The sequence below is a fragment of the Meriones unguiculatus genome, chromosome 12 (genome assembly GCF_030254825.1).
Source record: "Meriones unguiculatus strain TT.TT164.6M chromosome 12, Bangor_MerUng_6.1, whole genome shotgun sequence".
Lineage (NCBI taxonomy): Eukaryota > Metazoa > Chordata > Mammalia > Rodentia > Muridae > Meriones > Meriones unguiculatus.
Genome location: NC_083360.1, coordinates 73,805,227 through 73,819,406, shown reverse-complemented (window position 1 = coordinate 73,819,406; position 14,180 = coordinate 73,805,227). Strand labels below are relative to the sequence as shown.

General features: G+C 42.6%; 1 protein-coding gene across 2 annotated transcripts in view; it reads right to left on the bottom strand.

The window, feature by feature from the left end:
• The window catches only part of Tek (TEK receptor tyrosine kinase), a 114,732-nt gene that overhangs the window by 40,176 nt on the left and 60,376 nt on the right, over positions 1–14,180 (bottom strand). For both annotated transcript variants that reach the window (XM_060365875.1, XM_060365876.1), the window contains exons 8-11: positions 13,579–13,730; positions 8,608–8,752; positions 7,526–7,687; positions 5,387–5,521 (exon numbers count right to left, since the gene is read on the bottom strand). In XM_060365875.1, the coding sequence (XP_060221858.1) occupies positions 5,387–5,521; positions 7,526–7,687; positions 8,608–8,752; positions 13,579–13,730 (594 nt within the window). The remainder of the gene's footprint in view (positions 1–5,386; positions 5,522–7,525; positions 7,688–8,607; positions 8,753–13,578; positions 13,731–14,180) is intronic.

The window sequence follows — 14,180 nt, the reverse complement described above, 5'->3', positions numbered from 1 at the left end:
AGAAACACAACCTCCTTGAGAACAACTTAGAACATTAGTAACTTTTTCAAGACCCTTAAAAATGTCTGTATTTGTTGGCCTTAACACCTGGCTACCAGGGATTTATCATGAGGAAAGAAATATTTAAAGGAAGGTGAAAAATCTTTGTGCATGGAGATATTCATTACATCGTCACTTACAATTAGTAAATTGTGAGAGGAGAGCAAATCTTCAAAATTCTTTAATTAAATTATAGAGGCATCCCAAGGATTACTATAAATGTATAAGAAGAACAGAAGCTCAATAAAAATACTTATCGTATTATGGGTAAAAACTCTAATGGAAACTTCCAAAAAGTTGAGTCCACAACTGGAAGAGGAGAGCAGAGAGACTGACAGAAATGAAAAAATAGTGGGTTTTGTTTGGTTACCATTTTGAGAAAGACATTTCTGAGCTTTAAATGGCAACGAGGAGAATTCAGATATCGCAGCTGCTATGGTGAGGGGCCAGCCCTAGCTCCACTCTGGCCACAGCTATAACACCTGTTGCCTGGTCACAGTTACCCAGGAACCTGTGGGTGCCAGAGAAGTTGCCAAAAGAAGTAATATGGGTTTTTTAAATTAGAGAGACAGGAGAGTCACACTTCCATTTGTAATCTGAGCAAATTCATAATGTAAGTTCACCTCTGAAAGGGCACAGCCAGACTCATCTTCTAGAGATGGAAGACTAAACGGGATAATGGGTGTGAAAGGGCTTGGGAAGTCTAGGAACCCTGCCAATACTTGCTCCCTCCTTCTTTCCTTTCCTTTCCTGTCTCATGTCAACAAACAAAGGAAGAATATGTTTATTTTATTAATTACAATTAACAACAGCAATTGATTTATAAGTTCCAGATTTAAAAGTCCCTTCAAGGCATGGAAAGCAGCCTTCCTTCCTGATCTTAGGGTGGCGCATCACCAACAGTAAGGGGGAAATGGCTTTGCAGAGTGTGAGAACATTTTAGCCCATGACAATCCTTTACAAACGGTGGCTGTAGTACACAAATAGACAATGCAATGTACTAAGATCTTACATTCAATATAGTGTGGTAGGACTCCCTCTGACACGTGAGGTAGAACTTTAAAAAAGAATTGAGAAACACTTCAGACTCTTAGCTGAAGGAGAAAGAGTCCTGCAAGCTTACCCACCTGTAGTTGTTTGAAGGCTAATGAGGACAAGCAGTTGGGCAAACATTTGCTTGGCATTGTGCTAAAAGTCTTACGGGCTCTATCATTACAATGTAGGGAAATGAAGAGAGGCGATGTCTACTCCTTTTGCCAACCTCTAGGGTCTGAACAGCAAGCAGCATAAGCCACACCCACTGTGGATATGCAGACAGCTTATTAAGAAAACAGAGGGGAGTGCTGGAAAACACTTAATTGCTCAGCCTTTGCTTTGGGTAGTGGGAAGAACTTCAAATGCAGCCACTCTTCTTTAACCTCCTTTTCGGGATGTAGCTACCCTCCACCCAGCTTTGGCTGGTCTTTCCCCTTCAGTGAGCTCAGAATATGTTCTCTTTTCTCCTCTCCTGGCCTCCCTGGTGGCCTTTTCCACCTCAATTAGAACATAAACAGGGCAGGTGTTTATAAACATAAACATAAACAGGTGCCAGATGAACTAAAAAGCAAACGTCAGCAAAATTCAAGGGGTGGGAAAGGGGGACTTCAAGAATTCCCTTTCCACCACCCCCAGGAGTACTTTGAAATATTCCAAGAGGTGTTTAAACGCGTCCTGGTTGGAATGTATTCTGAGGACTGAAGGTAGCGCTGCGGATCTGTGGGCTGGTTTATGTTCTGTCCCGTGAATATTTTCCGTGTGAGTCAGATTGTGACCTTCCTCTTTTGATTCAATACTGACCTAAGGGAGAATTAACTGCAACTTGCCTCTAAGCGGAGTGTTGTGGCATAGCAGGGCCCCCTTACTCAAAAATCACAGAGGTACCTTTATTCTCTCTTTGGAGTTGATGCTTTTATGATGATGATGATTAGGAGGAGTTGCCATTTCTTACTGTCACCCTAGAAGTGACAAGAGAGTTTACAGAGAAAAGGAGGTCGGAGTCAGCAAGAAGTGTAGAAGGGCAGTGGAAGTATTAAGAAAGTGAGAGACGGCAGGGATCCTGGGACTGCAGAAAGTAAAGTGTAGGAAGCTGAGGTGAGAGCTGTGCTCACAAGGACTACAAGCCCCAGTTGTCAGAAAGGCCCAAGAGAGTCATTAAGAACTGAACAGCCACAGGGTAAGTACTCACTCATAAGTGGATATTAGACATGTAATATAATATAGGATAAACATACTAAAATCTGTACACCTAAGGGAGCTAATCAGGAAGGAGGACTCTGGCTAAGATGCTCAATCCCCATTCAGAAAGGCAAAGAGGATGGACATCGGAGGAGCGAGTAAACAGGGAATAGGACAGGAGCCTACCACAGAAGGCCACTGAAAGGCTCTACCCTGCAGGGTATCGAGGCAGATGTTGAGACTCATGGCCAAACTTTGGGTGGAGTTCAGGGAATCTTATGAAAGAAGTGGGAGATAGTAAGACCTGGAGAGGACAGGAGCTCCACAAGGACAGTGACAGATCCTAAAAGCCTGGGCACAGGGGTCTTTTCTGAGGCTGATACTCCAGCCAAGGACCACTCATGGAGATGGCCTGGAACCCCTGCACAGAGGTAGGCTATGGGCAGTTCGGTATCCAAGTGGCCTCCATAGTAATGGGGACAGAGACTGTCTCTGACATGAACTGATTGGCTTGCTCTTTGATCACCTCCCCCTGAGGAGGAAGCAGCCTTACCAGGCCACAGAAGACAATGCAGCCACTCCTGATGAGACCTGATAGACTAGGATCAGAGGGAAGGGGAGGAGGACCTCCCTTTTCAGTGGACTGGGAGAGGGACACGGGTGGGGAAGAGAAAGGGTGGGATTGGGAGGGGAGGAGGGAGGGAGGTTCAAGGGAGATACAAAGTGAATAAACTGTAATTAATAAAGATAAAAATAATTATTTTTTTTTTAAAAAGAACCAAACAATTGCTGGAGAGATGGCTCAGTGGTTAAGAGCACAGTCTGCTCTTCCAAAGGTCCTAAGTTCAATTTCCAGCAACCACATGGTGGCTCAAAACCATCTATAATGAGATCTGGTGCCCTCTTCTGGCCTGCAGGAAGAGTACTGTACACATAATAAAAAAAATAAATCTTAAAAAAAAAAAAGAAAAGAAAAAAGAACCAAACAGCCAAAGCTCAAGAGCTGTAACAGCTGCTAGGCATTGGTCTAAGCCCTGGGCAATGAACCTCTGTATTAAGGGCCTAGAGCAATAAGAGCTTTGGGACTCAGAGTTAAAGGCAGCTACGTTTGGACGCTATTGTAGTTGGATACAAACTGTCCCCACTGTCCCCTGAAACGCTCATATACCGGAGATGTGGCTCTCAGAAGGCGGTGCTGCTCTTAGACATTCTAGAATACTGAGGAGGTAAACCCTAAGTAGGTGATCAACGGTACTTAGTGGTTTTCAGGTGCTGGGCCCTTTCCTCCACCCTGCTCTTCACATTGACCACAAGAGAAAGAAGATCCCTTTCCTGCAGGCTCCCTCCACCTGTATGTTCTGTCCACACAGACAGAGCTGAGCAAACATGGATCAAACCCTCTGAAACCAGGAACTGAAATACACCTTTCCTTTCTAAGTTGTTGTCTTGGGAATTTGGTCAGAGTGACAAGGAAGCTGATTCAGAGCTGAACAGTTTGAGCTTCTATATAACAGAGTACTGTAAAGTAAACACACAAAAGCTTGCAACTATAAAACATTTCATCAGGACATAGTAACAGAATGGTTAAACACACTGAACAAGTCAAAGGACAAGAACAGAATGTTATAGGTCACGCTACTGTTTCAGAGGAGGGCACTTCCTGGCAGAGAGCTGGAAATCAGGTTAGCAGAGGAGACTGCACAAACTGAGCTCCCCCATTCATACAGTGCAAGACCAGTAGAGACTGACTACCGCTGATAAATCAAGAAATGACTCACACCTGTAATCAGCACTGCAGAGGCTAAAGCAGAAGAATTAGCACAGTTAGAGGGCAGTGTGGGCTATACTGGGAATCCCAGGCCAGACTGTAGAGTGAAGCTTTATCTAAAACAGTAAAAAAAAAAAAAACAAGGAAGAGAGAGAAACAGAGACACACACATACACACACACACACACATATACACACACGCAGAGAAGGAAGGAAGGAAGGAAGGAAAGAAGGAAGGAAGGAAGGAAGGAAGGAAGGAAGGAAGGAAGGAAAAGGAAGGAGGTAAAGAAAGAACAAGGCTTCTATACATATTATCTAGATCATGATGACCAGGGCCAGCAGCATTAACCAAAACAACTGGGGAACTGATTAGAAGCCCTAATTGTTGAACCGTAGCCTTACTTTAAGCCTATTGGATCAAAAATTCGGGGTGAGTGGGTGCTGGAGAGATGACTCAGGGGTTAAGCGCACTGGCCCTCTTTTTCCAGAGGAGCCAGGCTTGATCTCCAGACCTTAGAAGGTAGTTCCTAGCTGGCTCTAATTCTAGTCCCAGAGGATCTGACACCCTCTCTGGCTTCTGCAGACACTGCATGAATACATTGCCCAAACACATATACAGGCAAAACACTCGTACACACAAAATAATAAAATAAAACTTTTAAAGATTCTGGGAGTAAGGTCAGTGGTTTGTTGGAATAAACTCCTCTGGTGGTTCTGATGGATAGTAACGTCAGAACCACTGACTTATCCACATGAAGGTAAACACTATAAGAAATAGCTTTACCTAGAAACAGCGGCTGATAGGAAGCAGGGCTGGGGGAGGAGGGGTGGAGCAGAGGAGGACTATTCTTCAGACAAAAGCCTTTCCTCCTATTTGATGTTTGAACTATGGGCACAAATTACTTTGAAAAACAGAAATTATTTTTTAAAAAATAAACAAACTTGAATTTCTGAAGCGTGTTTGTGGCAGAAGCCTGGAGTGGCCCTTTGGGATGGAAACAGGAAGCTGGGGGTGATATACAGAAGTCAAGGCTCAACACAGTGGCTGCTAAGTAAATCTCAAGTCCTCCGGGATGTCCTTGCCTTCCTGGAGGCTCATCTGCTTCCTCCTCTGTCCCCCTTGATGGCCGCAGTCCCCCTCCCCCAAGAGAGACAGACCAGCAGTTCAGCCCAAATAAAGGACCTGTTTGGCTGGAGCTTGCGAGTCTTCCTGTCACTCTCCCACCCATTCCACAGCGAACTCCTTCCACCTCCATCTCCACCCACCCACTCACCCAACACCACCCTTCCTGGTCTTCCTTCCTCTTTCCCCTTCCTCCCCCTCCCACCCAGCTCAGGAATAAATGTCTGTTGGCTTCGACTGACCGATAGACGCTGTTGTGAACCGTCTCACAGGTCCAGGGTTCCCTTCTCCACCCTCTCCAGGACGGGCCAGCTGCACACACAGCTCATAGTCAGTCCGAGGCTCCAAGTAGTTGAGAGTGACGATCTCATTCATCACTGAGAGGAGAGAAAGTCCAGAACGCTTCAGTTTGCATCCTGCTGTATTCCTCAAACCAGAGTGGCCGCTTTTGCACTAAGAACTAAATTCGGTTTTTAAAAAGCAGTGTCTCAGTGAAATAGGCAGTTTCATCTTCAAGGATGTACAGTTTCCAGTGTAAGGGAAATTAGGCCTTGGAACAGGGATTCCGAGGCTTCAGTATATGCATTTCTAGGCCATGTATACATTTCTATACATTTCATTTGGAAAATTAAATGTCACAGATCTGCTATATAGGATGCCAGACTTGAGTCAGGGGATGGGGGAGAAGGCTCAATTAACACAATATAAAATAATGCTATTTTCACGGACATACAATGATTGCAATCAAGCTGTCAGGAGAAAAAGACCCAGAAAGTTTTTGTTTAGTGTTACCAGACAGTGGATCCCTAATAGTCATGTCCCTTAAAAACAGTTTCCACAAACAACTGGCATGTGCTTTTCTCTTAGCTATTTGTCTTGTCAGTCTCTTTATTGCTGTCTTTGTATCTATGGATATTGCAGCACTGTTCAACTTCTGTCTTACCTTAGGATAAATCGCTAACTGGCAAGAAAAGAAAGCGAATTATGTTTAACAGTTCTTAAAAGACATTTTTTTTTTTTTAATTATTAAAGCCACATTGCAACAACAACAACAACAAAAAGCTCTGGCTATTCCTGTTGGAAACAGAAAAGCCACAAATCAACTTGCGAGAGGTGAGATTCCAGTTTGGGCTGGATGGACACTGGACTCTGAAGAGCTCAGTCGTAACACTGAGCAGCTTTATTCAGTGTATCAAGCTTGGCTGCACTGGCGAGTCAAACCCCTGTTTTTCTTACACTGTTTTTAGATTTGTTTATTTATTTTGCGTTTGTATGCGTGCTTTGCCTGCATGTGTAAATGTTCCACGTGGTGCCCATGGAGGTCAGAAGAGAACGTCCGATCCCCCGGGACTGGAGTTACAGACAGATGTGAGCCAGCATGTGGGTGCTGGAGATTGAACCCAAGGCCTCTGCATAAGCAAAAGTGTTCTTAACCACTGAGCCAATTATCTGGCCCCCTTTTTCTTATTTTTTTTTTTTTTATAACTTTCTCAAGAGTCTATATACAGTAGAACAAAAAAAAGTTTATGGGAAACCTTAGGCATAATCTGATGAAATTAGGAGTGGCAAGACCCGCATTGCCCACTAGCAGGGCAGTAGTGGGTGTGTCTGCAAGGTGGCTCCGTGAAAACAGCATAGGCAACTGGCACTCTCTATTTGTTTTTAGCTTACTTTTTTTTAAGTTACATTTTCATATTATCTCACAGAAAAGAAAACTAATTTATGTTTTAGGATACATTTCTCTTTTTCATGACATTCGTAATCTTTTGTCTTGGTTTGACGCACTCTCTCTCTCTCTCTCTCTCTCTCTCTCTCTCTCTTTTTCCAGAAGCAAGGAGAGGCAGGCAGCTCTCTTCCCCACACCCCCTCTTTTCCCTTTCCCAAGCACAATCCTGCCTGCCACAGACTAAATGTTTCCAAGTTTAATTTTTTATAAAACCCTCTGTGTTAAGAGTCTTTAGGATGAGACAAAAAAGAAATGAGGGGGGGGGGGGAATCCAACACAGCAAAAAGAATTGCTCTAAAGATTCAGGCAGATTAATTGCCTCTGCCTTCCTACCATAGCCCTGGACCTTCCTGTTTCTATGGTATAGATGTACTTTCCACCATAGCCAGGCACGGTAGCATTCTAAAGTCATGACTGGAGGAGGTTCAGAGGCCTAGAAAGGGATGCTGATACAGATAGTAGCCCCAGGTAAAGCTATGTGTGTATCCAGAGTTCTCAGTGACATTCAGAAAGTCATTCCGAGAACTTTCATGGCCCCCTCCATGTGCCAAAATATTCTTAAATGCAGCGTGGGTTGATGTGGGTAGGAGATTTTGCTATATAGGTGAAACTCTTTTCTGGTACTAGGCCTCCAGATTTTTTGCCCAGATCTTACCTTGAATATGTCTCCAGGCCTCGTAATGCTTGACAGGTTTGTAGAGAAGTTTCTTAGATTTGATTGGTCCATCCCCAAAGTAAGGCTCAGAGCTGATGTTGATGATGGCAAAGTTGTGTCCAGTGTCAATCACATTTGGGGCATGCAGGGGCTTTGGAAGAACTGAATAAAACTTTAGCAGTCAGATTCATTCCTGAGCATTAGGAGTTTGCACTCCTTTAATCTCATCGCTAACTCTCCGAAAGCCCTGAGAGGGTACCACCACTGCTATCCACACTCAAACGTGATTCCTTAAAAGAGTCTGCAGACTCTCCTTCCACTTGGTTATCCCTTGCTGTGAATGTGGGTCATGCCAGAAAACGTGATGCTGGCTGTCCACAAACTTTCCAAGGAATTGCAGACTATTTTGTTTTTAATTTACAACAACTATTTACCCAGGGTTCGTTAACACCCCCCCAAATACAGTGTTGGGACCATCTTAATGATATGTGTGTAAAATGTAAATAATGGAATTTTGTTTGTAACCTGCCTTTTCTTTGTTGCTTCAGGATTGTCTGTTATAGAGAACAATATGTAGTGCCCCAGCATGCTTTAATGAAACACATAACAATTATGACCTTCCTGTCTATTCCCTGCTTGCCTGTTCAATGTCTGATTAGCAGGGACCCAAGAATTCCAGAGAGTCCATGTAAGATGTCTATGAATAAGTGATACCATTGCATAAGAAACAACCTGATGCTAATGGTTGGTCCTTGGCATGCAGAGGCCTACAGGCATGGGCACAGCTATGGAACTCTGTACACACGCTGACCTTGCCTGTGGTCAGCTTTTGTGGCTTTACCCTTAACTCTGCCCTGGCCAATATTCATTCATGCTTGATGCTTACCACTCATCAACAGATTGTCTTGCTTGACTTTAACAAAATAGTGTCTTCAAATGAAGAAAAAAAAAATAGCTTGCTTCCACAGTCCTTCAGTAAGTTCTGATTATGTGAAAGCTTAAAATCTAAAATTTGTGCCATGACCTACCAGGCCCCATCACTGCTTCAAGAAAATAGCCTTGCCATTGTGCATGACACCTACCTTTGACAGAAATGTTGAAAGGCTTTTCCACCATCCCGGCCACTGTGTTCACACTGCAGACCCAAACTCCTGACTCATGAGGGAAGACTTGGTGGATGGTAAATATGGCCACCGAGAAGCGATCCGTATGGTTGAAGTCACTTGACTAGAATAGTCAGCCAAACACACACACACACACACACACATGCACAAAACAAAATGTATTAAAACTTCTTGGTATACTTAAACACAAGGGCCCGTAACACATACTCCAGCTCATTGTTTAGCAGAACGTTTTCTAGAAGAGACTAAGGAGCTAGGTACAATGCTAATATAATCACTGGCTCATTTCCAAAGCTATTGTAGCCGTCCTGAACATTTACATTGGACTGGTGCCCTCCCAGTTCCTGCTGTTGTATTTGTGTTTGGAAGTGTGGAATAAACACTTACAAGCAAGGAGTCTAATTCTTTTAAAACTTCTCTGGGCAGCATTTTTTTTTTTTTCTGCTATGATACAGGATGGAAGAACAAAGTATCTTCCTTCATATTTGAGTGGCAGTTGGGAATGGTGCAATGGGAAAAGACATGTGGATCTAAAGACACGTGGATCTCTATTCCCTTTGTCCACTTTCTCAGTTACTTAACCTCACCCACCCAGTTCCCTCTTGTGTAAACATGAGGCAGGCAATGCTAAAAAGTGGTGGGTAGAAGACCAAGATGACAGCTAAGTTAGATGCTCAAGCCATGGTTTCTTCACAGGGGAATAAGAGCTATTCACTCACCAAAATGCTTTCACAAGAGCTGAGGGAATCAGGAAAGAGAAACCAGTGTCTACTTTTAGCATGAAAATAGGAAGAGGTATACTGCAGAAGGAAGAAAGTAAACTTACCTGGAGTTACCCCAACTCCAAGCATAGTGTGGGAAGAGAGGCCTCCCTTTTTGGGGGACTGAAATGGGGATGAGCTCTAAGCCTTAGGCTTTATCTAGTACCAGACATGTCACATGAAATCCCAGTGCAGGCAGAACCTCATGGCCTCACTCCCCTTGCCCCCAACCCAGGCAAGTATATCCTCTGTAAGCTAAATTGTTGGACCTTTGTTGGTCCAGAACTGCCTTCCACACCTGATCTTTGGGCCATATTCCTCTATGCTGTTTGAATAAAAACAGCCCCCCATGGGCTCTTGAATTGGAATGTTTAGTCATCAGGGAGTGGCACTACTTGAGAAGGATTAAGATGTGTGGCCTTGCTGGGTAGGTGTGGCCCTGTTGGAGGAAGTGTACCATTGGTGGTGGGCCTGAGGTTTTCAAGGGCCCAAGCTAAACCCAGAGTCTCTCTCTTCCTGTGGACTCAGATGGGCTGTAGAACTCTCAGCACCATGTCTGTGTGCTGCCATACTTCCTTCCATGATGAGAATGGAATAAACCTCTGACACTGTAAGCAAGCCCCAATTTAATGCTTTCCTTTGTAAAAGATGCTATGGTCATGGTGTCTCTTCATAGTAATAGACCACTGACTAAGACATCCACTAACCTAGAAAAAATATATATATATGCATATATATATATATATATATATATATATATATATATGAATGCTTAGATGAATGTGATCTATGAAAATTAAAGCAAAGATGAGATAAGTAGTTTAAACAGATCTATAACAAGCAGGTCTACTATAGCAGCAGCAGCAAAAAAAAAAAAAATCTCCTATCTAAAAAAGCCCAGGCCCACATGGATTCACTGGTGAATTTTACCAAACATTCAAAGAAAAACTAAGAGTGGAGCTTTTCAAACAGTCTCATAAAATAGACAAGGGAGGAACATTACCAGATTCTTTTTACCAAGCTAGAATTACTCTGATATCTAAACTATGTAAAGACACGACACAGTAAAAAAATTATAGCTGATGGAAACTCAAAGACAGTACTCATACAGTCATCTCTCTAGATGTAGAAAAGGCCTTTGACAAAATCCAAATTCCTTCGTGTTAAAAGTCCAGAAGAAATTCAGAATAGAAGAAATAGGTACAAAAATTTTAAAAAGTTATACATAACAGGTCTAGAGCTTGTATTATATTAAGTGTGGAAGAGCACAACTATATCATCCTACTACAGACACTTGCTCATTTCCATTAGTACTGGGGACAAGACAGGGGCATCCATTATTCCCCTTCTTATTCAATATAGAACTGAAAGTCTTAGCAAGGGCTAAAAAGCTGTTGTAAAGAACAGTAAAGTGCTAGTAAAAGGTAAGGCAGGACATCTTGTGCTCATGATTAAGAAGAACAAATGCTGTTAAAATGGCTCATACTACCCAAAGCAAGCAATGCAATCTCTACAAAAACATCAGGGGAAACTCTTAACTCAACTTTAAACAAAACCAATAACAATAATAATAACAGCAGAACAAAAACCAACCAACCTGAAATTTTATTTGAAAAACCCACAAAATAACAACCAAAAAAAAAAAAAAAAACCTGCAAATGGGCTGCAGAGATGGCTCAGAAGAGCATTTATTGCTCCTTTAAATGATGTGGGTTCAATACCCAGAAATCACAACACAGCTCACAACCCCTTATTACTCCAGTCTCAGGGGATCTGATACACCTCTTTTGACCTCTGTGGGCCCCTGTACCTATGTGGTACACATACACCCATACACATACATAGTCTCACACATATACTAATTAATCAATTGACAATAAAGAACTTAACAAAGACAAAATGCAAGAGTCCTTAGACTTTCCATCTATACTGCAAAACTATCATTATTAAAAGAGCACACTGTTGACATGAAATAAGAAGCATGGACCAGTGGAACAGACTGGAGAGCAGAGAAGCAGACCCCATGTCTATAGCAAACTAATGAGCAACAAAGTGCTAAAAATAAGCAACGTGATAAACTGCATGTCCACAGTCTAGAGGACTGGTCCACAAATCTCACCACACCCCAGATGGAAGTATGGGGAAATACTCAGGACATTGGCATGGAAAAGAAATTTTTAGATAAGGACCATCCACCGTTAAAGTGTGTCTTCTCACATCAAACAAATGACAGCTCATGCTGGTGAGGAGGTGGAGCAAGGGGAACACTCATCCATTGCTGGTGGGAGTGCAAACTTGTACAACCACTGTGAAAATCAGTATGGTGATTCCTCAGTTAGCTGGGACTAGATCTACCTCAAGATCCAGATATATCCAGCACAGGCTCTAAGAGCAACAATCAATAAATGGGACCTCATGAAACTGAAAAGCTTTTTTTTCAGTGTACTCTTAAAGCAAAGGACACCATCATCAAAACAAAACGACTGCCTACAGATTGGGAAAGAATCTTTTTTTGTGTACTCTTAAGGTAGGGGAAATAACATATATAGTTATGGAGAGATGGGGGTTTGGAATGGGATAATTAAATGAAGAGATGGGGGAAAAGAAGGTACAGGGACAGCTAAAACTATGGAGCATTTTAGGGATCATATAGCATAAATACATATATAAGAACTATTTGAATGGAATCACCAAATAGTAGGGGAGACAAAGGCCCAACTCAATATCTTTTGCCACCAAATGAAACCTCCAGTGCCAGGATTAAGTCACATCTAATCAAGTTGTTGGCTAAAGGGAGCAAACATCCCGGGCTATTGCCATGACTATTTGTTGTTCTCCACAGACTGAGAGTAACCAATCACTATCTGACTAGACTTAAGGCCCGCTCCATGAGATGAAACCCAGGCCTAACACTGCTCAGATGGCCAACAACCTGAGACTAGATAGGCCATGGACTACAGGGGAGACCAAATACCACTGTTCTGCTAAAATGACTCTTGACACATTCTAATGTGCACAAAAATCACTGTTTCCATCAGCCAGTGTCATATCCTCCTACAGCAGATGGGAACAAATACAGAGATTCACAGCAGGACAATGAGGAGAGTGAGATGCCTTTGAACCCTCAGATGGTATCCCAGCACTGAGGGGAATTGGACACAATCTCCCATTCCTAAACCTAGAAGCTATCTGCAACTGATAACCACTTTTAAAGGAAAAAAATGGAGTCTCACTGGATATACAAACCACACGTAAGGGAGGCCCATGTCCAGCAGCAGATGGCCAAACCAAAATTAACTCAATGGTATCTTTGGAAAAGTTTTGCTTATAATGCTTTGTTTGGGTTTTTTTTTTTTTTTAAAACCTTGCTTGTCTTTTGTTTGTCTATTATGGTTTCTGATTTTATGTGTTTATAGTTTTTGTGTGTGCTTGTGTGTATGTCTCTGGGTGGGTGCATTTCTCATGTTTTTTCTTTATTATTTCTTCTGTTTGTTTTGTTCTGGCTTGTTTGTTTGTTGGCCTGTTTGTTTTCTAAAGTGAGAGAGAAAGAAGACACGTAGTTGGATGGATGGGGAGGTGGGGAGGATCTGGGAGAATACAATGGAGGAAAAATCATAATCAGAATAAACTGTTCGAAAAAAAAGTAATTTCAATTAAAAAAAAAAAACCTAATGTCTGGGACCTAACATCTGGGATGGGCATATAGCAACAGCAGAGACCCTCCCTAGGCTCGGTTCTTAATACTATTACAAAGTTACTGAATCATGAGTTTCAATATCCCTGTGTGGCCCCTAGGCCACCTTGCTCTTCTTAGTATAGGATTTAGAAACATTGAAATAATATGAGGGCTTTACACGGTCTGACCTGTACACAGTTCATTACAAACAGCTGGACAGTTTTATAGGATAGCTGTTGTCCTTGACACTCGTATCTGACAACCCCATTGTGATGGTAGATTCCTAATACCAATGCCCATACAGAGGAAGCTAGTGAGGCTAGAGTGAGGCAGTTCTGCATCCTCAGCAACAACAAGGCATTTTATCAAAGATCATAATGCACCAGCCAGGAAGGGGGTAAGCCCTGGAGTAAACTCTAACTTTCAGAGATAGACTACTGTAGTGAAACCATCTTATGGTGCTAAGCAGACATACAGAAGAAGGGTTCTTACTTGGAGCACTGTCCCATCCGGCTTCACCAGGGTCATTTCTTCACTAGTAGGTAGTGGCCAGCCAGAAGCTTTGCAGATGGGGTTAAATTTTCCACTGTTTACTTCTATGTGGTCTGGCAAATCCTCTATCTGTGGAGTCATCCTTGGCCTGCCTGAGTTCAAAAGAAAAAAATCAGAAGTATGCAGTCTAATCTCCGACATAACAGCAAGACCTAGTCTAGCAATCACTCACTGCGGGTAAGTTAATCTTTAACCTGACAAAATTTACAATGACCGGAGACGGGGGTCTAAGAGCAGGTCTGCAAGAGACTGTCTTGATATGTTTATTTGATGCAAGAAGACACACTTTAACCCTGGGTGGTACATCCCCTGTTAGGGATCCTGAACTGGAGAAGACAGGCTGAACACTATCATTCATCATTCTCTGTGTCTTGACTCTGGTTGCAATGTAAGCATCCTCTTCAGCTCCTGCTGCATAGACTACCCCACCATGATGAGGAAATACCTTGAAGTGTGAACCAAAATAAACCTTTCTCTCTTAAGTTGCTTTGGTCAGCGTATTTTATCACAGCAACAGGGAAAGAAATCAAAGAATTAGTCCA